Here is a 27,437-nt window from a genome sequence, read left to right as displayed (position 1 = left end):
GGTTTTGATTCCTCTGGAATCTAGGGTCGGCCAACAATGCCGACCAATCTAGAGCTGGGGGAGCCAATGAAAATGGATTCAATGCGATGGATCGGCGGCATCACGTGACCTTTGGGTGGACGGAGTGACTGAATCACGACTTGCTAGAGTGCTACGATACGAGTGTGGCCCCTGAACGGGGTTACAATGCACGGTTGCCTGCTCTATGTTGCGAGAAACACCCGGAGCTATTCCACTTTTAGCAGCAACGTCGCAGCAACGTCACAGTATTAAGAGGGATGAAGAACAATTCCGCACCGGGACCAGATTGTATCGAAACCTTCTGGTGGAAGAAGTTTTCTTCAACCCAGCAGCATTTGGCCCGTATTTTAACCTCATATTTGAAGTCGGAAGAGCCGATTCTGGAGAGGTTGGTGGAAGGGCATACAATGCTCCTGTCGAAAATGGGCAACTTAGCTAGCCCGAAGAATTACAGGCCTATAACTTGTCTGAACACACTTTATAAGATATTCACAGCTATCATAAATGATAGGATTGTTCGGGCAATTGAACCTGTGTGGCAAGAAATGTATGAACAACGAGGCTCAAAGAAAGGCGTAGCCGGATGTCAGGAGAACCTGCTCATCGATAGATGTGTCTGTAAATATGCAGCATTCTACCAGCGTGACCTATCGATGGCCTGGATTGATTATCGAAAAGCTTTCGATTCGACCTCCCATAGACTTATAATCTGTCTTTGGAAATCTTAAAGGTTCATCCGAAAATAGTTAGGTGCATAGAGAGATTGATGCCGCTTTGGAAAATCAGATTTACTATCTCATCTGGAAAAAATCGTGTGGCAACTAACAAGGTCACTTTTCAGAGAGGTGTCTTTCAGGACGACACCATGAATATTCTGTTGAACTAATCGTCCTTATCAGCGGCGCTCTTTGAAGTGCCCAGCTTTTACTCGCGAATAGCCTAAAAAGCATCCCTGTGTGTCAACAATATGCTAAAACACTTGCGGGAAAAATGCAGAAGGTGGTAGTCCTTGGGTCGCTCCGTGTTCTTAGGGTGCATGAGGCTTTTGTTGGATCGTCGTATTGATTCCTTTACAGGCTGTAACCACTTATCTCACGTTCGTGAGACGTAATTGTGGCTGAAATTTTACCGCGATTTCGCTGGGAGCGGGTGCAATTTTCCAGATTAGCACCCGCTCCCGGCGAAATCCTGCGGTTGAATAATTTGAGTATTGAGTGCTATTTTCTATTTTTTTATCACTTTCGGGGCACAATAAAAGGGGGTTGGTGGTTTTAAAATTAAGATATATTCGATAAAAATTATTTTCTAAGAATTTCTTTAAAAATTACTAAACTTTAACTTATGAAAATTTAAATTCAGGTACTTGTTTTTCCCCGGCAAATTCCTATTTCAATTTTGCAAAAGCTTAGGGGTAAGGTTAAATATCTATGATCAAACATCTACTTTGTTACTATGGTCTCGGCAAGCACACAGTTATACTTAGGATATAAGCGCCTCCGTGGGCCGATACCTCTTCAGTGCCTTATTGCTTTCCGGCACTGCATCAAATCGTCTTTTCCTTCGGTGCAGGCGCAAAAAGGGACGAAATCGCAAGAAGTTAGCCAAAAGTATAAAATGTTCATAAAATCCACCAAGTTGCGTTACTCACAGGTTTTTGGGGTCGCTGATTACGAATCCGATGTCAAAAATCCCGAAAACAAAAAAGCGGATCTAATATGGCGCACGAGTATGCTCAATAATTTTTTTTTCATTTGAATCAGGGCGTGTTCAAGGCTGTTGATTACGAATCTGATGTCAAAAATTCCGAAAACAAAATGGCTAATCCAATATGACGGTCGAGTATGTTGAATAATTTTTTTCTAATTAGTGTCAGGAAGTTTTTGAGATCGCTGATAACGAACTAGATGTGAAAAGGTTAAAAAGCTAAATTTCGGATCCAGTATTATGATAATTACAAAAAGTTATTCAGCATACTGGTCCGCCATATTGGTTTCGCTATTTTCTTTGCTGAGTTCTTGACATCAGGTTCGTATTTAGCGATCTTGAAAACCTCCTGATATCAACTAAAAAAATATATAACATACTGATCAGCAATATTGGATCCACCATTCTCTTTTGGGAATTTTTGACATCGGATTTGTTATAAGCGACCGTGAAACCCCCCTGATACTAATCTTCAAAAAAATCTAAAATTTATTTAGCATACTCGTCAACTTATTGGACCCGTCATTTTGTTTTCGGAATTGCTGACATCGAATTCGTATTCAGTGACCCCAAAAAACAATGATCTTGATTAGCGGAATTTGGTCTATTTTATAAACATTTTGTACTTTTGGCAAAGATATGCTTTTGGCCAGCTTGTCGCGATTTCATCCCACTGTGCGTGCGCCGTTTCTCAGGGGAGCAGGGCGAGAGAGGTTGCGACATTATACATATTCCAATTGAAAATTAGTGGGCTCTCACTGTTTACGTTTCAACCCCCCCCCCCCCTAAACAGTCCAAGGCTATTTGAGGGTAACCCCTCACATTGGACTGAAAGTGAGCACAAAATTTGGCGACATCTTTAGGATATCGTCACGAAATCTTTACCACACTTTACGACATACCATGTCTGTGTCGTAAAGACACCGCAACGTCATGGACATTTGATCTCGTAAAGTTGTCTTAAGGATGCTGAGACACTGCCGTAAAACCATCACTAAATTTTATTCCCGCTGGTTATAATAGTTAATATTTCAACCAAGGAAAGATTGTGATTTTAAATAAAAAATAGTACAATTTCAAGATAAGGTTTCAATACTTTTTTGTCCACGGCTACAGCAGCTGAATATATATTTCATCCAGGTCTATGGAAATAATACCTCATACAATTACGAATCACAGAAATGCTATGCATAATATTTAAAGATCATTACATTTTATTGAAAATTAATAACATTTAAAAATTTCAATTTTTGCTCATTCAGACAAAACTTAAACAAATATTATGTTATTTTTACTTCATATAACTAGAGTTTAAAACTTAAAACTATAAAGACAATAAATTGCCTTAATTTTTGAAGCAATATTGAATTTTTTTCTTTGTTTCTCACGCTCACAAATTTTTGACCTTATTGCAACACCGTAGGACCATTTTCAGTTTCAAAACTCCATTATAAACTTATGTATGTGATGAAACGTTGCAGGTATTCACCATTAGCCATTTTCGCTTCTAACAATTATTCCTTTACACATTTTAAATTTTTTTCCCATACCTATTATACGCTAACTATTTTATTTTGGTAGAACCATCTTTGCTCCTTAGAATTATTTTTTTACAAACGATACGTGATACCAATTCTGGTCACATGTAAAAATTTATTCATATATTGTACAATAACTTATTGAAGAAGAAACTAATATAAATTATAAGCAATTGAATAATATATAATTCAATAATAATTTCATTACATCCACTTTTAAAAAACTTGAAAAACTTGAAAAATTAATCAATATATAAAAATAATACATGTGGATTACAGGTGTGAATATTAGACTGAGGTTTCAACTAATGAAGTGATTATCTAATACTATCTTATTTATTTAAATAAACTGAATGTCTCATGATGTAATATAAAAACAATTAACAACAGGACCACAAGAGACAATGAAAGTATTTCTTGCCGGAAATAGTGTTGTTAGTAATGTATGTTTTTGCGTGTGCATATAATAATTATGGTAAGATTCAGTACAATATACATTATAATGTTTCAAAAGATTAGGCTCTTAGAGTTCTCATTAGATGAGAGGACCGAAGTTTAATCTCTCATTCAATACCTCTACATTTTTCTATTTGTACTTCTACCACGGTTTTGGTAGCTCAGATCCGACCTAAAGCCCCCCCCCCCCGCCATCCACTTGTTATACTGCTCGTATAAGATCACTTGATTGCATTAGAAGAATGGGTCCATGATTGCGCTAATATATACCGATACGATCCCGCGTATTCAAAGAATAAAACTCAAGGAAAAATGCCTTCTACATAGTATAGTGTATCCATCTTAATAAGCCGCATAGAAAAAAGAGCAAATGTAAAACATCCGTCGTAGAATTAACACCAAATCTAAGCACATATCGTATATGCTTTCGGGTATATTATTTCTTAAGTACGTGCCAGAAGTATGAAATAACATGACTTTCCATAATATTTTACGTTCTGTTAATCTTCATTAAATAATTGTAAAAACACTTTTTAATGCTCTGGGTTCATTCCAAAGTTAGGGTCAGTACTGAGTATGGATACTCCTATAATGGGACTAGTGCCATAAACAAAAAATTTGGAATGAGAATTAATTTATTAACACGTCTTTTAAAACATGAAGATTATAATACCTCTGGTTAGCCTTTTCATTTGTATTTAACTTATATTCTTATTACGAATAAAAGCTACTATAGTTAGCTTTTACTACAGATAAGTAAAAGCTACCACAGAGTTCGCATCCAGCCCCTTAACCCTGCCGTCGGGGGCCTACTGTTTTGGCCGAGTCGAGCCCTGGCGGTAGTCTTCTTCAAAAAGACGCAAGATTTGCACTACGAATTCTTTTGGGACGAAAGCACAATACTTTTCAATGCGAGAGTTCTTATATAACGTATAGATCTTGAATACGTCTGAATGAAAAGTGAAAAATTTCGCTTTCAGTGCGGGTTAATGCGAAAGTTCTAATATGTTTCAATGTCATAGAATGCGATTGAATGCGAAACAAAATTTTTATTAATGCTATTGAATGCAATTGAATGCGCAGCAGAAAATATGCGATTGCTAAGCATTGAATTGCATTCGCGAGGTGTTCTCTGGAAATCTGCTTTTGGTCAACATCGGGAGAGAGACACAATGCAGGACTATACTTATATTATGGTGCCCCGTCATCTTTTTTGATTGAACATTCGACAGTTTGGTTGAAAATTCATCACTTGTGAAAACTAAAGCAATTTTTTATTTAAAATTTATTTTTGTTTGTTAAAAATTCCTTTTTTTCCTGTTGATACTCAATTTATTTGTGATTGGAAAATTATTTATTTTTTTATTTTAATAGTATTGGCCACAAAAATTTAAATTGAAAAAGTCCTTCTAGATTTTAGCTACAATATAGACAGTATGGGTGTTTGGAATTAGAGTACAATTTATCATATTGTAGTAAATCTGAAAACTAAAAGAATGTCGAACTAACCAATTAAAACTTAAGAATTCAAGACAAAAAATGTAATCAAACGATCAGCCGACACTATTACGAATTGAAATTTTCGAAAAACTTGTTTTTATTTCTAATTTCATTTAAAGCAATAACTAATTGCTTCTATCTTTTTCTACAAGTAATAAAAAATATACTCTTCATGCTATGACAAAAAAAAGATAATAACTAATGTTTGTTTCATTAAACATTTTCACAGAAAATTTTCATGGTGGTCATGAATCATGCTTCAGATACTAAAGTTTGTATCAAGTCTATCTATTCACGAATCTAGGAATTTGTTACGAATTTAATACATTAAAACTGTCCAGATTTCAGCTAGATCGAGAGAGAATAAATGCTTAAATAATAACAAAATGCACTGTATTACATATTTAAGATGATTTTTGGACCATCCTAACAATCCTGAAGCTGATGTTTTTGAGAAAAAATTGAATTTTTCAGCCAATTTATAGTTCTTTTCAGCTTTGCTGTTTTTAAATATAAAAAAGCAATAGGAGTTCATTATAGAAAATATATTTTTGTGGATTTAAAAAGCCTTTAATAAGTAATTAATTCCGACGTTCGTATTTAATGACATTGTCTTTACAATTTGTAGGTTAATATTTTGCATCGTATTTATAGGCTTTTTTAGCATAGAAATTCACCTGAAAAAAATCTGCTAAATGTCCAATTCCAAATTTTGAAACTTTGCTGTAGTGCCAATTTCGATTCCCGCGTCTTATTGATTTTTTCTATGGTAAATATATATACGCTTGCTCTTCGAGTATCAATTCTTAAACTGGACAGGCGAAAGGCTTCGAACACAGTTTCCATAGTTATCATCATGGTATACAGAGCTTAAACTTCTGAAATTTTCTCAAGTAGAATACTGCAACACTCAATTAAAGCTACCGCAGTTGTTTGTAGCAGAGTAAGTAAAGTACGTGAAACACATTTTTTGGATGTATATTTCACAAAAAATGGATCATTTTTTATTTATTGTTAAACGTATTTAGAAGGCGGGCTTCTCTCAAATTCTATTTTGATCTTTAATCCTTGAAATAAAATTATATTCGAAACTACACTTTTTATGTCAATAAAATCTAAGTAATTATGGATTAATTTATCTTTTGGTAGATTTCGGTAATAAATGTTTTTTTCCAAAAAACCCGAAAAATGATGCAAAACTGGCACATTTGCTCACTAATGTTAATCGCTTTACATATTTAAATGGCGGGCTTCTCTCGAAATCAAATTATATTGAAAACTTCACTTTAATATGAATAAAATGGACGTGACTATATCGACCAATTTACCCTTTCGTAGATTTCGGTAAAAAGAAATTTTTTTGCCAAAAAACACGAAAAATAATGCAAAAATATCACTTTTGTTTACTGAATGTTTATTGTTATGCAATTCAAAAGTCGACTGTTTTGTTGAATATTTATTAGTTTAAGCTTTGTTTAAAAATACATTTTCGTGTTGAAGACTTACCATTCTGCTTCTTATTTGTTACAAGAGTATTTTTAATTAACTTTTAGTAACAAATTGCTTGAGTACTAAAAAAATGCATGATGTGTTTTGACGAATTGCCAAATGAAGCTAAGAATAAGACTATTCACACTTTCGGATTTGGATTACTTTTAGCAATGCTATTGTATTAGAAATAAGCCCAATTTATTACGTTAGTTAATAATTCTGCAAATCTGGTCAAATTTTAGCTCTCAAAATTTCCCAAGATACGTACAATATTGCACCAATACATTCAAGCTACTGCAGTGAATTTGAGAAAAATAGGTGTATACTGTAAAAGTTTTCAGGGAATTTCACATATACTTGAATATTTATTCCAGGACGGAATTGTTATCTGCCTGCTCAAAACTGATGTAGGGTTAACAATTACGTGAAGTTAGATCAACACCTTGCCGGATTTTTCCAGTTTTCTTCATGCTTGCGTTTGTATATCGTTTGTACTGATTGTACATTTAATATTTTCGTTTGTAACCTAGTGGTTGCCCAGCTACGGGAATATCAAAATTTTGTGCCATCCCCCGGAAATTAAAATTTCTCAATTTTTCTTTCTGCATGCATTTGTACGTCGTTTTTGCTGTTTGTACTTTTAATAATTTCATTTGTACCTTGTTGGTTGCCCGGCTAGGGGATGGTCAAAATTTCATGCCATCCCCCCGTAATTTGAACTTTTCAATTTTGGTTTATGCTAACGTGTAATGCTCTAAACTTAATTCAAGAATTAAGCTGTCATCTGTAAATTTTTTCGATGTATCAATAAACAAACTTAACCTTCCAGCCAATTTACTTACACTCAATAGCGATCTTGATTCATTTCAGCTTTGAACTTCTACCCGCAATACTGCCTCTGTTATCCGAAAAACTGCTTCTGTTACTTAAAGGTCGTGACCTGACGATAGATTTACTCTGCTACTGGATGTCTTCTGGATATATGTCACAAGTGGGGGATCAACCTCAGCCCCATCATAAAACAATTTTGTCAAGGTCAAACCATTATTCAATATGGCCGCACTAACTTTGGTCTGGGCTGTCATCTGCAAATAATCTTTAGTACGAAAAGCATCAAACATAGTGTATCTCAACTCTGGATTTAAACTTGGAGCCTTAACGGATTTTAAATTTTCAGGCGGAGGATACTTCTTTATATATCTTCAATAATTTCCTTCGATCCGCCCTTCGTTAAAATTTTAGACCAATTTTTACTTAAAACATTATGAGCACTTCCGCCAGGAATGTCCATATTTGACGAATCTTCGCCAATTATTTTTAGGATGTCCGTTTTAAGTTGGACATCACCTCCTGGTTCTGAAAATTCTCCAGAAGTAGAAACATCATGGTCTGAAAATTGGTTTGATGAGAGGCCATTATATACTGGTGACTGGGACAAATCTTGTCTATCTTTTGGAGGACGAGTTTTTTGCCGCACAGTTTTATCTATCACACTTCGCGAGTCCTGATCGGTAAGGCCATACTCAGCCGAGTCTATCGGACGTCATTCTATAGTATCTAGCCTGTATCGATGGTTCGGTCTTCTCGGGCTTCGTTCGCGAATATCTCGTCTGTGCCGGCGTGTACGAGAGCGACTCCTGGACCGAGAATGTGTAGGTGATAGGCTTCTGAATTGAGAATGCCTGGGTGATCGGCTGCTAGAATAAAAATATCTGGGTGAACGGTCTATCGAACGCAGGACATGAGATAATCGATTTTCATTTTTTTTCGAAGGATCCTTCCTGAACGCCGAATGCTCAGAAATATAGTTACGCCGAAACCTAGCATCCTTGCAAGATCGAGACTTACTTTGACTGATTTCATGCTGAAAAGGTTCCCGGTCTTTTCAATATTTTTTTGTTGGCGATCTCGATTGTAAATGTTACTTCGATCTTTACTCATATTAGATGAGAACATTTGAATTATTCTTAAAAGAAATGAACAGAAAAAACAAAAGCTGTTCAGATCTCACAGATAAGCCATTTTGTTCCTTTTTCGAATTTAAATATTCTTTAAAACTATGATAAGATGTAGCGGAAAGGTATTACGTAATGATCTATTTGAACGAGATGACGAAATATAATTCATAATTTGTTGATGAATTTTATGATTTTATCAAACAAATTTAATAAGAAAATGGATTAATCAAGCACTTTTCGACGGAAAAATTCTTTTTGTTATAATGCTAATCCTTTTAATTGGGAACTTTATGATAATTTCAGTAACATTCAATTTGTTTTCAGACTCTTGAGTGTGCCTACTTTTCGAATGTTTTAGAATTTATTTATAACAAATATTAAATGTATTTTTGAATCATTCCTTATATTCAAATTCTCTTGTGTTGGCTAACTGTAAGTACTAAATAAATAATGAAACTTTTTTTCTGAAATTAAAAGAACTGACTTTAAAAGAAAATGAGTTTCTACGTCGAAAAATGCCCGAATAATGCATTTGTTACTAAATTTGTTGAACAAAAACATGAAAATAATCAAATAATTCTGAATGTTACTGAAATTATCCTAAAGTTCCCAATTAAAACGAATGGCATTAAAAAAAACTAGTTTTTTCGTACATAAATGCCCAAATGAAGGATTTGTTAATGAAATTTGTTAAAAAAAACCATACAATTTTTAAACTAATTATGAATGTTGCTGAAATTAAAATAAAGTTCTGAATTAAAAGGACTGACATTGAAAAATAAACGAATTTTTCGTCAACAGATACCCGAATAATGCACTTGTTTATTAAATATGTTTTTAAAAGAAATTATCAAATGGTGATGGATGTTGCTAAAATTATCATGAAGTTCCTAATTAAAAGGACTGTCATTAAAAAAAACACGAATTTTTCCGTCGAAAAGTTCTCGAATAATGAATTTGTTTATTAAAATTGTTCAATAAAGCCATAAAATTTTACAACAAATTATGAATTTTCTGAACAAATCATGTAGTTTCTTATTATAGAATACCCATTTTCAACAAATAATTTGTTTATAAAATTTGTTTTGTTCATTGAATCATGATGGCATATCTTTATATAATGTAAATCTATGAAAAGTCGCCGATTACAACCATTTTCTTATTATTGAAGAGCATCGACAACGTCAAATAGAAAAAATTGTCATTCTTTTCCTCATCTTTATGTATAAATAAATTAAAAAGCAGGTTCAGAGGAAATTGTATTTTTAACCAAAAAATGTTATTTTTCCCCCTGTGGGATGCCACGAAATTTTGATTGTACCCTATCCGAGCAACCAAGAGGGTACAAACGAAAATATTAAACCGCCTTGTATACCAGCTTTCTGCCTAAGTCGAACTTTCCTAAATCCATACAGACTCCCGTATTGTACGGACTTAAAAGGGTCTCGTGTACTTTCTCTGTTTGTTCCTATTTTCGCTTTTTTACACTTAAATTCGAACTGAAATAATAAAACCCAATAATAAAAATGAAACAGTTTTGTTGAAAATAGAAATATTTATTTAAAAATACAGTCATATTTAGTGGAAGATTAATATGTTTTTGTTGTAAGCTAGACCACTCCATCTTTGATTGAAAATGAATCTTTTTGTTAAAAATTGTAACTATTCTTCTAATAATAATGTTAGAAGAACGTAAGAACAATATAACGACAAGGCAATATTAATATTTTATTGCGTAATATACACCACAAATAAGCATTATTAAATAATTATAAGCAATACCATATAAATATTGCCGTGTTTTTCTTTTCAATGGATATTAATTTCTTTTCATAAACAACATTCTCTTCATAAAAATAGATTAATTTTCAACATAAAAGATAAACTTTAAACCGAACATGCGGTAGTGGAGCCTCAAACCAAAAAATAAATTAATCTTCAACCGAAGATGATTAGATTATTATCAAAGAAATATTTATATTTTTAACAATTGTAGTTCAATTTTATTAATGGGTTTTATTAATTCAGTTCGAATTTAAGTGTAAAAAAACGAAAATAGGAAGAAAAAGGGAAAGTACCTTGAAAAGAGTGAAAGAAGAGGATTGTTTGAAAAAGGGAAAAACAGGGGAGTAGGGGACAGGGTGTGTCGATTTTTGATGTATCAATATTTACCCGTACCTTCGGGCCTTTGTAATATTTAAATGAAAATAAACATTTAAATAGGAAAAACAAGTATCTGTTTTCAACTTCTTGTGAATTGAAGTTGAGTCATTTCTTAAGGATTTTTTAGCAAATAATTTCCACCCCATTCTCACTGACTTACAGTGAAATTCCACTGATTCAAATTAAGAGAAGAGTTTTTTGTCACATTCATGACAAATACGACTTTTTAGAAACTTTTATCAGCATAAATTATTATTTCGCGGTAAAATTCAAGTTTTTAAATATTTAAAAACTAATTTTAAGTTTTTTAAACAGTTATTATTTGTTTGAACAATCTCTCCCCCCTGTCAATCCTGAAAGTATATTATTTTTTAAACAAATGATACGGTTTAGACAGATTAACAGTCATATTTTTTATTTAACATATTTTAAAATTGTTAAAATAAATACTATCAGTCTGAATTCTTTCTCAACTGAATTATTAAAAATGAGATGAAAAATATGCACACCATTTTTTTGGGAACGAACGCGTTGCTCGCTTGCCGTCTACATGGACCCCGGTTTTAGTTTAAGAAATATTCGCAAAAAATAAAATAAAATAAAAATCAGAAATCGTGTAATGAAAAATCTGTTGTTCAGGGAGCTCGGCCGTGCATTTTCTTACACGAATTGTTGCAATATACACATTATTGAATCTTTACATCTTCAGGCAGCTCACTGTTACGATACAAAACAACTTTACCGCTAGAGGTTTTTCAAAATTACATAATTCTGTATTTAAATTAAATTTTCTACAGAGAATAGCGATTATAATTTATTATAAATGTTTTTGTTTTTTATTTGGGACTCTTGTGATCAAATGATGATCCAAAGCTAGGAAATGTTCTTATTTTTCATTGAATTTTATTCTTATAGGCCCCCTGAGAAATTTATTGTTTCAATAAATTTAAATAATTATAAAATTCGTAATATACGCTAGTATTGAGACTAGGTATTTCCAATCTTTTATTTTCATATTTTTAAAAACTGCTTATACTACCAGTGCAGAAATTGCCGAACTTATTCCCGAGTTCCGATCTGGGCCCGAATCAGCAGTTTCAGAATCACAGCAATTGCTGATGAAATTTCTTATATCCGCAATGAAGGCAATGGTAAGCTTCAATTCGCTAGAATCAACATCATAATTTATTTTTAGCTTATGAAGATTTCCAGCAATGTATTCGAGAAAGCGTCGTCATTTTGAGGGCATTTACTATTTATGTGAATAAAAAAATGTTTCCCAGTTTTTTACAATTTTATATTTTGTTGCTGATATTGTGAAAATAGAGATTACCTTATATCAAATGTAAGAATTTCCGGATTAGTAACATTATAGATTAAATGCTTTCTATATTGGCTCGAAAATAACCCCACTTTTTAAATTTCACTCCACGTGCCCCATGTGTCAAATAAAAATCGTTCCAAAAGAATATTACGAAGATTCAAAAATATTTATAATTGAAATTTATTTGTGTGCGTATGTAATATCTCTAGATTTAAACATTGTTTGTCAAAGCACAACAGTTTTCTTCAAAATGAAAACTCTTATCGGTAAATTTATGCAAGGCAAACAGACAATGTGATGTAGAATATTGAAAATGAGATATAATGTATAATGATACATAATGTAGAATATTGTAAAATTTAAGTTTTGTTAAATAAAAAGTTGAGAAAATATTAATATGAAAACTTTTGAAATATAACTAATTATAGAAATGAAAAATTAAAGAGGCCATGCCTGGGCCAGATCGGGTCCCCATTTTGGATGCCCAGATCTGGGCCCGGTCAGGTAGGGCGTTTTATTTACGGTCTGGCGCTAGGCGGATTATCCTAAAATGCCCACATTTTTCCCCAACAAAGCCCGACCGGCCCCACAACAAAATTTCTGAACGGGTATAAGAAAAACCATTTCGTTCCTTTAATTTAACTCGTTTTGTTTTACAATAAATTTAATTCGTTTACTTTCATTTTTTTTAATTTAAACTAACCGTAAGCATTCTAGTGTAAAGTGGTTCTAAGAAATTTGTATGTAATAAGTTAGGCGAACAATTTTGTTAAATAAAACGTTATTGTAGCTTGCTCTTTCTTAAATGAACAAATTTGGTTTATTAATTTGTTGCGTAGCTTGTGTCACTTGTCCAGATATTAATGTTTTATTTTTGATGTTGTTCTTTACCAATAAAATAAAGACAACGCTTTATATCAAACATTCACACATAATAAATATGCAAATCATTCTTATATACACAAATTTGGCAAGGATTTCTTGGGAGAAAGAAGGTTGTTATTCGTCTAATCACAGAAATAATATATAAATAGTAATCAATAGATACATTATTACCAAAAAGGTAAACTTTAAAATAAATAGTTACCTTTAGAATTCAAGATTATTAATTTTATTCGGAAAAAAATCATTTTTAACCAGGTAATTGAACTTTTTACGAAAAAGATACATTTGCAAGCAAGGATATTAATTATATAAAAAGATGAACTTTTGATGAAAAAAAACAAGAAAAAAGATTTAAAATGAAAATTGTTCACAGATTTAAAAATTTTCGGCTTCAATTTGCATTCCTGGTTCATTCTTATTTATTCCCGGTTTCATTCTCATTTCTGAATGTTTCCTTATTTTCCTGGTTACTACAGATACCCTTTTGTACCAAAATAATTGCCTGATATTGTTAATTTTTTTCCATATTTTTAATAGCAAAAACAAACATTCATTTCCAGATTCTTTTGTTAGAAGCCGGAATAGAAGAACCGGATTTTGCTCAAGTGCCTGGATTATTTGCATTCATGCAGAATAGTAACGCTGATTGGGGTTTTAAAACTCAACCGGAAAATACTGGATGTATTAATGGTTGCTCATGGCCTCGTGGAAAGGTAAACAATTTGCGTATGTCTATGCAGTTATGTTTAATTCGACGTTAAATATTCATAATATTAATTATACACAAAATAATAAATATTTCAAGTTCTTAGTCTAATTCAAGAAATTATTCATATCAAGGCAGATCACAAATAAAAGCTTAAGAGTAGGAAAAAAAATGTCCTGCGCATTTATTAACCTAGAACAAGCTTTTTAAAGGGTAGATAGAAGTAAGCGTTGAGTCAACCTAAGACTTGAAAAGATTGTTGAACAAACTAAATGCAAGCATCAAGATCATGGGCCTTAACATTAACATTAACATTAAATTCAACGATGGAAAGTTTAGGAGTTATACAGGCGCATAAGCATAGGTAAGAAGGTCATTGGTAGAGCAGGGCCCATTATCAGAAGTAATAATGTATCAAATGTAGCTAAAATGGCAATGCATCACTCTATATTTCTACCGAATTTACTATACGGTGGCGCAACATGGACCTACTAAGAAAAAGTTCAGAGTACAATTAACTCGACTGATATGAGATTCCTGTGCATGCTGAACGGGAAAACTCAAATGGATAAAGTGAGTATCGAGATAATTCTCAAAGAAAGTGGTGCAGAAGAAACACTAGTGGACACATGTGAAAGAAATCGGTTAACATGTTTTGGGCAGGTTCAGAGATTGCAGAATGAACGGCTAACAAAGCGAGAGTATCAAGGTAAAGTAAATGGCAACGTAACTAGAGGCAGATCACGGAAAGAATGCTTAGAATTTGTGAATAAGACCCTAGGTAAAAGAGACATAAGAAGCCAAAGAAACAGGAGAGTTTACATGAAAAAAATGCATGAACGTGAATATAGCTAGAGAAGTATGCCAGGCCAGAAAAGTATGAATCCAATAATTAATAAAAAGAGTGTCAGTAGAGTGAATGTCGCCTGAAGCGAAATACTTTAAATACTAATAGACCCAAATGGGGAATATCACATGATGACTTTGTGAGGCTCTTTACTTGGGGTCATGGCCAGAGAGATTGATCAGCAACCCAGATAGGAACAGTGTTGCGCAACGAATTTGTTATTTAAACGAATAACAGGAGGATTCTAGATCAATCTAAAAATTCGACACCCCCTTCCTTACAATAGTCCCTTTCGCAACGAGTGAGACACACCTATCCAGAAAGTAAAATAGCTTAATGATCTAATAATAATAAAAATAATAATAATTAAAAGAACCCATCATTATATCAATCATTATCATACCCATCTTTCATAACTTCGAATACGCTCAAATATGCCGCTACTGAAAAATTTTGCGCTAGCTAATTAATAAAGATATCAAATTTGGAGGGGGGGCTATTTTTTATTATTGAATAATAATTATTAAATAATTCATTATTATATCATTATATGAAGTTAAACTGACAAATGAAATATCTTGGAAATATGGATAAAACATTTTCCTCAATTTTCGCAACATTTTCTGAGTTTTGACATTATAAGGACTAACTATAGACGACGTTAGTAAAATTTTCTAAACTCCTTTTTAGTAAATTTTATTATTAACCCAAAATTACCCACTAAAAATTAGCTGTCCTTATGATAATCTCAAATTAAATTAAAATAGTTGAGAAATTTAAAAAAAAATTAGAAAGTGAAAACAAATTTTCAAATGAAAACTTCTGAAAAATTTACAGATGATGGGTGGTACAGGTGCAATGAACGGATTGATATACTGCAGAGGTAATGCTGAAGATTTTAATAATTGGGCTAGAATGGGTAATCTTGGTTGGAGCTATAAAGACGTACTATCATATTTCATCAAATCTGAGGACAACAGGGATAAGGAGGTTAGATGATAATATTTCTAACATTTTGATAAAGTTATACATATTTCTAACTCAGGAAAAATATCATTAGAAAACCTAAAACATAAGTTAAATTAAGAAAATTGCAAGGGTTAATTCGGTATATCTCAACTATAATCCATTTGCATATTAGCAAATATTACGATCTTCATTCTCCTTTGAGAAATATTTTCAGTATCAAAAGTTAAAGTGAAAACTTGCAATTACAGTCGAGTCGCGGTACTACGAAATTCAGTACCCCTTGCTCCTATTACTGAGTACGTTTTTCCTCCGATAGTGAGAACGACACTATAACCTCTTCTCCTCCACTATTCATTTCTAAGTTTGATGATTTCATCAAATGCACAATTTACTGTAATTTTAATTTTAATTCATAATCAAATAGATTCAATACTTACGGTGGTTGATTTTATATTTGTGATGTCTTTCAACGTTTCTTTCGCTCTACTCATTTTAATAATTTCAAATATAAGGATTCAAATTGTCACTATAAACTTACAGGATGTAAATATTTGACATGTATGCACACAGCCACATATACACGTATTATCTACACAGATTTGAACATAGTAAATAGTAGGAGGATTCGGGTTCCTACATGTGTTTTCACTATTGAGGGCATACCTGCGCTAAATGTTAGCAGTGCTGCGACTCGAGTGTATAACAGTGTAAGATTTTCAGTTAAGCTGGATTTCCGGACCAGCTGAAAATTATTGCACTTGAAAAACGTGTTAAATTTCAGGATAGGTTTTATTTGAACAGGAGGCCTTTGAGTCTTTTATAACCATAAATAATACATTAAGAAATAAGAATACATGTAACTACCATAAAACTTACAAACATTGTGCGCATATTATAATAAAATGATTTAAATTGTTACAGATTGTAGATGAAAGTCCCGAATATCATGGAGTAGGAGGATATCGAGCCGTGCAAAGATTGCCATACAAGGATCAAAATGAGAAAAATATCCTAGAAGCGGCAAAGGAATTGGGTTACAAGATCATGGATATCACTGGAAAGGACCAACTGGGAGCGATGATTATGCAAACTATTACAAAAGATGGTCAACGTAAAAGCTCTAACAAAGCTTTTATCCAACCGATTAGAAATAAAAGGTCGAATTTGTTTATCGAAACTGAGGCATATGAAACAAAAATAATAGTTGATCCCTTAACAAAGAGAGCAAGGCGTTGAATACACCTCGACTGCTAACAATTTAAAAGTAACAAAAGAAGAATATGCTAAGAAGGAAGTAATATCTTCAGGTGGAACTATTAATTCTCCAAAATTGTTAATGCTTTCTGGCATAGGCCCAGCTGATGATCTTAAGAAACTAAGTATAAATGTGATTGCAGATTTGCCAGTAGATAAACACCTGGAAGATCATATGTCCTTCAATGGAGTGTTCCTTAAGTTGAACGACAAAACTGCTACAGAAAAATCTTTCAAAAGGAAGCAGACAGATTTAGAACTATATTTAAAAACTCACACGGGTCCTCTGTCGTCAATAGGAACTGCTACATTGAGCGCATTTATACAAACTAAATATGCAAAAATTGATGGAGTACCCGATGGTCAAGTTTTTTTTTTCAAAGAGCACTGCCGATATAGGCAGTTTTCAAGTTCATTCATATTATGACGCATTGACAGCTTATATGTTTATACTTGATCCGAAATGTCAAGGCTACATTAAACTGAATGAAACGGATCCAATATGGGGAAATCCTTTGATCTATCCTAAATACTATGCGAATGATTTTGATGTACAGCGACAGTTAGATCTTGTCCGGAAAACTCTAGAGCTATTCAACACCAAATCTTTTAAGGATAATGATTACAAGTTAGATGATTCCCCTCTAGCACCTTGCAATCACTTAACTTTTAATACTGATGATTATTGGATCTGCCTGATGAGAAATAATACTATAGCTGCATTCCATCCAGTAGGGACTTGCAAAATGGGACCTAAAGAAGATCCTGGCGCTGTAGTTGATCCTAGACTAAAGGTTAATGGAGTTCTAGGACTTAGAGCAGTTGACGCATCTATCATGCCTCGTAATATAAGGGGGAATCCGCACGCAACAATAATAGCGATTGCAGAAAAAGCTGCTGATATGATCAAAGAAGATTGATGTGCAAAATGAAAATTACAGAATATATAAATGGGTTAAATGGGTTAATTTATGGCGCTATCTGAGCAACCATAGGTTTTAATTAGTGGTATCGAATAAAAGTATAAAGAAGCTTTTGTGTTATTTCAAAGTTTTACACAATATTTGGGATAATAAAATTTATATTTGAGCTTCAAGACTATATAGGCAAATCTCTGGAAGCTTTAACTTCTAGGATATCGATTTAATGAAAAATATATTAAAAGGCACACTGTTGAAAATATCTGTTGGTAACTTCCACTGCATGTATTGGAAGTTTATTTCCGAAACGTATGTTAACGCTGCAATACATAATGTTGTAGTTTCCAAATGCTGGTATTGGTATAACATCTCACATGTATTCGAATTTCTTAATAAAGGTCCAGTAGTCAGTAACACGTCTGTATTGTACTTGCGGCTGGAAATCTGGACAACTTTCGAAGCGAAAAATTAAAGAAATAATTTTAATCATTCCTTAGAAGACTTGTTCCTGGCAACTAAAAAAGAAATACATTTTCGGACAGAGTCTAAATTTTTTAATTCTAGCAATTCCCGGAATTCCCAGAATTCACGCAATTCACTAAATTCACGGAATTTAGCAACTTAAGAAATTCACAGAATCAAAATAATTCTCGGAAATCAAAGAATTCTCGGAATACAAGAAATTAACTAAATCCATAGAATACATGGAACTCAAGGAATTCATGAAATTCCAGAAATTCTAGGAAATCATGAACTTCACGGAATTTATGGAATTCCCAGAATTCATGGAACACAGAAACAATTCACGAAATTGAAGTATTTCGTAAATTCAAAGAAATTTTGAAATGCATGGACTGCACAAAATTCCGGGAATTTGTGAGATTCAATGACTTAATAAAATTCAATAAATTCCACGAATTCTGCGAATTCCGCTTAATCCTTGCGTTCCTTGAATTCCTTTAATTCCGGGAATTACATCAATTTCGTGAATCCCGGGCTTTAGATGAATTTCGTGAATGTGTTAAATTCCGTGAAATACGTGATTACTGTCAATTCCGTGAATAATGTGATGATAGCCAATTCAGTCAATTCCATGGATCCCGTAAATTCCATTAATTAAGTATATTCTGTACATTCCGTTAACTCTCTTAATTCCATGTACTCCGTGAATTCCACAAATTCGATGAATTCCGTAAATTCCGCGAATTCTATAGATTTCAAGTCAGTTACACCAGCCCCCCCCACTCTTAATTTTTGAGTTTTCTATAGCCCACTAAATTGCGCCCCAAATGCGCTTGAATGCGCCACCCCCCCCCTTGTAAAATCAAATTTTAAATCACATGATCTTGAATATCTTCAAATGCGTTCATATGCGCCATAGAGAAAAAAATTTGCGCCACATTGATAACCGAGTTATAAGCAATCAAAATGGGGGGGGGGCGGTGGCTTTATTTTTCTAAACTAATAACATTTTTCCACATTCATCATATCTATCCTTCATAACTTTAAATGCGCTCAAATGCGCCACCACTAAAAAGTTTTGCGCTAACTAATTAACAAAGATATCAAATTTGGAGGGGTGGGCAGTGTGACGCAGGTGTTAAATCCTCTACAATGATGCGCAATATAAAAATGAGGATGAGGACATAGATTCGTTCGACTTCAAATGCGCTCAAATGCGCCAAAATTTTTTCTGGAAATTTCGAAAATTGCCCAAGATATGGAGGTAACAAAATTTTACGAAGTGATGACCAACAAAATAAAAAGCTTGCAACGCGCATTAATGAAGGGAGTTTCCTATGGGGTTTTAAATGCGCTCATATGCACCACTTTTGAAACTAACAAAAACAATAATGAAACTCCCAATTAACACATGCTACCGATAAATTACCCGAAAACAATCCCCTAATTTCCAATTGTTATCGATCCACCACCCGATGATATCTCCAAATAACTTTAATTGCAAAATAAAATTTTATAATGATCTCTTCGTCTAGGGTTTCAAATACGCTCATATGCGCCAATTTCGAAATTGACAAAAAAAACAATCATCAACCCCCTCATTTTCAGTTATTATCGATAGACCATCCGATGATATTTCCAAATAACATAAATTTTTCATGGTCTGCTAGGGGCCATGGTTAAATTTTGGCCCTTCAAAAATGTAATAATTGCCGAGAATTCTAATACAACTTCAGAACGCTGTCGTCTGCTACCCGTTGATTTATCTCTTTCGCAAATACAATATTTGTCGCGAAAATAATGATTTCCTCAACAAACAGTGACAAACAGTGACAGAAGGTCACAAGATTACTCCTGTAATAGCCACGCTAGTTTCACTCGCGCAGCAAGTTCATGCTTGTGCGGAATCGTCTATTTGATCAATTCCGTTAACAAAATTTACTATTTTTAAATCAGTGACAAGACACACCCCAGTGATTCTTTATTATTTGATTTTTATAAAATGTTATACAGCAATTAATGTTCTTTAGTGTTAACAGCGTGGGGTAGATAGATGATACGTTGTGATACTGAGGTTGATTTAAATTGTTTCTTCTATTCTTAAAGTGGCACATATAAGCGCATTTGAATTCCTACCCGAAAAGTTAATTATAAATTTTTATAATGAGGTTTAATTTATTTGGAGATATCATCGGATAGTGAAGCGTAACAAGCGTTAATGAGAAGGATGATTATGGTTTTTTGTCAATTTTGAAAGTGGCGCATATGAGCGCCTTCGAAATCATATCCGAAGAGACGAAAATGAATGTTTATATTGCAATTTAGGTTCTTTGGAGACATCATTGAATAGTGGATCGTAGCAAGTGGTAATGAGGAGACTGATTATGGTTTTTTGTCAATTTCGAAAGTGGCGCATATGAGCGGATTTGAAATCCTATCAGAAGAGATAATTATGAATATTTATACTGCAATTTAAGTTATTTAGAGATATCGGATAGTGAAGTGTAACAAGTGGCAATGAGGGCGATGATTATGGTTTTTTGCTAATTTCGAGAGTGGCGAATATGAGCGCATTTGAAATCCTATCAGAAGATATAATTATGAATCTTTATACTGCTATTTAAGTTATTTGGAGACATCATTGAATAGTGGATCGTACCAAGTGGTAATGAGGGGGTTGTTTATGGTTTTTTGTCGATTTTTAAAGTGGCGCATACGAGCGCATTTGAAATTCTGTCTGAAAGGATCATTTTAAATTTTGATATTGCAATTTAGGTTATGTGGAGATATCATCGGGTAGTTTATCGGTAGCAAGTAATAATTGAGGGTTGGATTATTCTTTTTGTTAGTTTCGAAAGTGGCGCATACAAGCGATTTGGAAACCTATAGGAAACTCCCTTCATCAATGCGGATTTCAAGGTTTTTATTTTGTTGGTCATCACTTCGTAAAATTTTGTTACCTCTATATCTTGAGCAATTTTCAAAATTTTCAAAAAAAATAATTATGGCGCATATAAGCGCATTTGAAGTTGGAAGAATCCATGTCTTCTACTTTACATTGCAAATCACTGTTGAGGATTTAACAGTTGCATTGCACGGCCCCCCCCCTCCACCGAAATATGATATCTTTCTTAATTAGCAAGCGCAAACTTTTTTAGTGGTGGCGCATTTGAGCGCATTTGAAGTTATGAAAGGTAGGTATGATGAATTTGAAAAAAAGCAATTCGTTCAGAAAAATTACGTCAACCCCCCCTCCCCATATTTTGATCGTTGATATATCAATTATGCGGATTGCAAACTTTTAATTTGGTTGGTCATCACTTCGTAACATTTTGTTACTTCTACATCTTAGGCAATGTTAAAGATTTTCGAAAAAATTTGATGGCGCATATGAGCGCATTTGAAACCCCATAGACATCTCCCGTCAACAATACGGATTGCAATCTTTCAATTTGGTGAATCATCACTTCGTGAAATTTTGTTACCTCCATATCTTGGGCAATTTTCGAAATTAAAAAAATATATATGGCGCATATGAGCGCATATGAAGTCGAACGAATCCATGTCATCAACTTTATATTGCTCATTAGTTGAGGAGTCAACACCTACGTTACACTTCCCCCCCACCAAATTTGATATCTTTATTAATTAGCTAGCATAAAATTTTTCAGTAGCGGCGTATTTGAGCGTATTTGAAGTTATGAAAGATGGGTATGATGAATTTGGAAAAATGTTATTAGTTTAGAAAAATGACGCCAGCCCCCCCCCCCCATTTCGATCGCTAATAGCTCGATTATCAATGTGGCGCAATTTTTTTTCTCAATGGCGCATATGAGCGCATTTGAAGATCTTCAAGATCATGTGATTTCAAATTTGATTTTTCAAATGGGGGGTATAGCGTTACGCTGGCCCCCGCAACACCTGAAGTAACTCCTACAATTTTGTGGCGCAAACATTTTAATCGATGGCGCATTTGAGCGCATTTGGGGCGCAATTCAGTGGGCTATACAAAACTCAAAAATTAAAAGTGGGTGAGTGGCAGGTGTAACTGACCTATAGATTTCATGAAATCCTTAATTCCCATAAATATCGTGAATGTCATCAATTCTGTGAATTTGATTAATTCCGTGTAATTCCTTAAATTCCGTTAATACCTTGAATCCCATTAATTCTGTGATGTCATTGTGAACAATTTTTGTCTTACAAATGCTCTAATACATGTGTTGGAATGCTGGACGGTGACTTTACTATTTACAACAATTACAATATATGTATTGTAATTTTGTAATTTCAATACGATGTTTGCAATTTTACCTTGTGCTTGTATTGTAGAAGTCTTGTAGTTGCATTTTAGAATTCCAAACATTTTTAACAGTGCATATATCAATAATTTTTTAGATTGCTAGTTACATTTATAATGCTTATATTTTAAACAGTGTTCAAGGTCAAGGAAAAGTTATCTTTTTACTCAGGCTAAAATTTCAATGTGTGCTCTGAACTGTATGCCAATTAAATGTATCATCTATCAAAATTACAAGCATTGCTTTACGTGCGATTAAAAAATTTTATATCCCGTATCGGCGTATGTTGTATAAATTTATAAATATTTTAATGACAATAAAATAATAGACACATCTATTAATGAAACAGATCTGTTCAGAACAGATCAGTTATCTTCTACAGAAATGTGAAGGATCAGTCAATGTCTTGTAAGCTAACGTTTGCTTTCCTTAAATAGCCCGGATTGAAATCTGGCGGCACCAAGAGTGCTTTATTACCATCTCTGTCACTCTTACGGCATTAATATTAATATCGCTCCTCTAAATACTCCTAGGGAAATCGAGTCAATTGTCGAGAATAGGAAGTGCCGCATATACTGGAACTTTATATTCTCGACAATTGTTTCTGTTGCTCACTCGAGGCCTGATATGGTTTTTCTTGACTTCGAGAAGCGAACCATGTTCTTTGTCGAATTTTCGGCACTAGCTGACAAAAACATCATAGCCAAGGAGTTCCGTTAAACTAATTGTTCTTATCATCCGCGCTCTTGGAGGTGCCAAGCTTTTACTCGCTAATAGCCTAAAAAGCATCCCTGGGTGTCAACAATATGCTCAAACACTTGCGGAAAAAATGTAGAAGGCGGTATTCCTTGGGTTGCTTCGTATTCTTAGGGTGTTCTTAGGGTGCACAAGGCTTGATCGTCGTATTGATTTCGTTACATACCGTAACCACCTCTCTCACGTTCGTGAGACGTGGTTGTGGTTGAAATTTTACCGCGATTGTCCTTTTGACAAATTTTTAATTATATATATAGCAGAGAACTAGCAGAGAACATAAGCTTTTTCAATTTTGTTTACAATATAGAAGTTAGCTTAAGCCTAATAGAAATGATCTAATATGCTGAAAACCTTTACTTTACTCTGAATACTTCAAGGATGATGCTGTTCTTCATCCCATAATGAGTGGACTTTATCAAGTTCGTGGACTATACGTAGTGTATGTTTCTATAACACCAGTTATTCTAAGAGCAAGTGTTTACGTAGCGATGAGTATCATTCCTGATAAGGCAATTGATACTATGGTCCAATAAGATTCGTCTGCAAAATGAAAATTATAGACACATAAAAATGGGTTAATTTATCGCTTTAATTGAGCACTTGTGTGCAATAATAGCCTACTTGTGCTTTTAGAAGTTACTTGTTCTTGATTTGCATGAAACTTCATGAACAAAAAATGAAAAACACAAGTCATTTCTTAAACTCAATAAGGTTGCTGTAGCGCCCAAGAATTTAAATAAGGGTAATTCATTTGGAATACCAAGGAGTTTTTGTGTTGTTTTAAAGGGGTAACAAATATTGGTTACAATAAAAATTATATGTGATCTTTAAGACTTGCATTTTGATTGACCTATCTCTATTTTTATTTTGACACCATTTTTAAAAAAGCAAAGTTCTCATCATCAAATCAGGACCATGCAATTATAAATATAAATAAAGTGGAAGCATCTGAGATCTTATTTAGAGCTAGTTAAAAATTATAGTTTAAATATAGAATGATTAGAAACGTACTTTTAAGTATTATAAATAATAAACAGAATATCCCAGATCTTCAGGTACGTATATTATACCCTAAGTTCGACAACTTGACTTCAAAGCAGGAACCAGTAAAAAAAATTATATTTTAGTTTTTTATTCTAAATATTTTTTATTTGTAATATTTCTACAACATTTCTTTTAATTGTGCTAAATATTTCACCAAATGATTTCATAAAATGCTTCGAGATTAGTTGTTCAGAAACTTCTTAATGCAATACTTAACATTGATTAAATTGAAGTCTAATATAATTTAATAACTTTAAATTTTTGAAAATTTGGTGTCTTACATCATTTTTAATTTAACAGAAAATGTGAAAAGTGTCTGGTTTTCCCAAACTTCTAGAGGAGCAGTAAACGAATTTTTTATAAGTATGCTTGGTCTTCTTGAAATTTTCAAAACAACTTTAGGTTAGTTTTTGCATATTACAGGTAATGATCCATTTCACATTTGTTACCTCTCTTAACCCTTTTATCTTTTGCTGTATTTCTCAATCTCTCCTTCGTAACTACAAAGTAATTCATACATTGGCTATCGCTTCTGCCTCAGGTGTACAAGTGGATCATGTTATACCTAAACTAAGTATTTGTAATAAGCAAGCCTTTTTCTAAGCATGAGCTATGTAATCTATCCCCGTTACCATTCGTTTTTGTATCTTCGAAATGACTTAGCACTTCGATCGTACCTTCGTGTTACACTCCTACCCAGCCATTCATATCTCCGATTAGAATAATTCTTTCTCCATGATCGCAAGTACCTGAAATATCATTTAACGAGTCCCAAAAAGCATATTTTACTGCACTAATTTTACAACAAAATAGAGGGTTAGTCGTCTTCTGATTCTCACTTTAATACTAACCCACAAAACACGTTCCTTTGTTTTGCTCTCTCATTCATTCTCAAACCGACACCTTTTCAACTCTATGTTTCGCCATATGCCTCCAGATCATAGAGTCCATGCTTTCATTCTCTATGTTCTATCACTCTACTTTCGCATCCATTTTTTGTTTTAATTGCATATATAATATCTAACCTCCTTATGGGCATTGTTTTTTGTAATTGTCATTTCTTAAGATCATTCACCCCTCTAGTATTCAAAGCACTCAGTCTGCAATTTATCTCCTGAAACATTATCGGATGCATGCCTCTTATAAACTAAAGTTTCAATCTATTCCGAAATTACTCAATTACTTGTATTATTCATTGCTTACTATATATGAATGCGTAACTACCAAGATGATGAAAAAGTGCACTTTAAAAAAAACCATGTTCAAAATAATTTGAAAAGTTGTTTTAAGGTGGAGAGTTGAGTTATAACTTCGTTAATTTATTGTCAGAAGAATACAATAGGTAATCTTGTTATGAAATAATGTTTTCATCCAAAGAAATGCATCATACTGATGTTAGTCAAATTCAAAAGTTACTAAATATAAGTGTTGTTTAAATTATACTTTGCAATAATTTAATTTTTAATGCGGATGTATGCTGAGATAAAATACTGTCTTAATATATACTTTACTGACCTAAAGAAGATTCTGTTGCTGTAGCGGGTGCAATATTGAAGCTACACGGAGGTCAAGGATTTAGAATATTTGACGCAGGTATAATGGCTGATGGTTTTACGTTTTAAATTTAGGTTTCATTCATGGCTTAATGTGTTGTCAAACTAACAAAACTAATATGGAAGTTGGTGTTATTTTATAGATTCTGATTATTTTACATCATGGTATATTTGGCACATTTAACCTTTACAGCTAACTTTGTCGTAGCATCTTCCAGATTACATTTCTGAATAGCATGGGATACAGTTAAAACATTTTTATTGCAAATTTTAAGCTATTTTTGTCAAGCAAAGTTCATTGGTTGCCCCGGCCTTGTACCGATAAGGGCACTGTAAGCAACATTTTCAAATGCACATTTGCAGAAAAAAACGGGTCGATTTGAAATCAATAATGGTAGAGGTAAATACACCCAGCTAGTAGTGCAGTACCTTGCGGTGTATTAATTTCTAAAACTTCTGGCCCACGCATTTTCTTAGCCTGGGGGGAGAGACGGTTGCAATCATTGTCTAAGAAAACACTAGCAAAGTAGCAGAAAGACGCAGTGAGCTAGTACACACATGCGGAGATTACTCAATATTATGCATTCCAATTGGAAACAGTTCAGACGGCCCTGATTTGCGAATTTTAAAAAGTCACAGGCCTTCCGTGCTTTTTAGCATTATGTATGCCAGTATCTTTCCAATGTTTTTGTTGAAGTGTGATAATATGCCAACTAAAAATCAGTATAGTAGAATCAAGAATCGACTCAAATATTTGACGCAATAATGATTTATTTAGCATGAGGTCAAGGACGCTTTTATACTACGAGGGTAGTTCAATATGTCCTTAGAATGAAGTATAAAAACAATTTCTTTTGGGTAATTTTTTTTTTATTTTTCAACATAATCTCCTTGAAGCTCTATACACTTGGTCAATCGCGTTTCAAGTTTTTTTAATCCTTCAGAAAAGTGCGTTTTCGGAAGTTCCTCAAAATAAGCACTTACAGAGGCAATGACGTCTTCGTTGTCTAGAAATCTCTGTCCACCGAGCCATTTTTTCAAGCTTGGAAATAAGAAAAAGTCACTGGGGGCTAAATCTGGTGAATACGGTGGGTGTTCGACCAATTCGAATTTTAGTTCTTCAATTTTAGTCATTGAAACGAAGCATGTGTGAACTCGGGCGTTGTCGTGATAAAAGAGAATTTTTTTTCTCGCCAAATGTGGTCGTTTTTTTAAATTTATTCTTTCAGCTGCTCTAATAATGATGCATAATATTCACCAGTGATTGTTTTATCCTTTTCCAAGTAGTCAATAAGTATAATTCCACGTGCATCCCAAAAAACTGTAGCCATAACCTTACCAGCTGACTTTACGGTCTTTGCCTTCTTTGGAGCTGGTTCGCCTGTGGAAATCCACTGTTTGGATTGTTCCTTTGTCTCAGGAGTGTAATGGTGTATTTATGTTTCATCCACAGTCACAAATCGACGAAAAAATTCCTCACGAATCCGACTTATGTGCGCCAAAAGAGCCTCAGAGGCGACCACTCTATTGCGTTTATTCTCAGCTGAGAGCAAACGCGGCACCCATCTTGCCGATAGCTTTTTCA

At 33.5% G+C, this 27,437-nt stretch overlaps 1 protein-coding gene across 1 annotated transcript in view; it reads left to right on the top strand.

Annotated features, from left to right (window-relative positions):
• LOC117181147 (glucose dehydrogenase [FAD, quinone]-like) overlaps positions 1 to 17,736 on the top strand; it is a 36,614-nt gene extending 18,878 nt beyond the window's left edge. Inside the window, exons 2-6 of the mRNA XM_033373713.1 lie at positions 13,601 to 13,753; positions 15,431 to 15,583; positions 16,484 to 16,673; positions 16,960 to 17,178; positions 17,288 to 17,736. Of these exons, the coding sequence (XP_033229604.1) occupies positions 13,601 to 13,753; positions 15,431 to 15,583; positions 16,484 to 16,673; positions 16,960 to 17,178; positions 17,288 to 17,736 (1,164 nt within the window). The remainder of the gene's footprint in view (positions 1 to 13,600; positions 13,754 to 15,430; positions 15,584 to 16,483; positions 16,674 to 16,959; positions 17,179 to 17,287) is intronic.
• The last annotated feature ends 9,701 nt before the right edge of the window (positions 17,737 to 27,437 follow it).

This window comes from Belonocnema kinseyi, chromosome 10, assembly GCF_010883055.1.
Source record: "Belonocnema kinseyi isolate 2016_QV_RU_SX_M_011 chromosome 10, B_treatae_v1, whole genome shotgun sequence".
Lineage (NCBI taxonomy): Eukaryota > Metazoa > Arthropoda > Insecta > Hymenoptera > Cynipidae > Belonocnema > Belonocnema kinseyi.
Note: the sequence above shows the minus strand (reverse complement) of the source record. Positions and strands in the feature narration are given on the sequence as shown.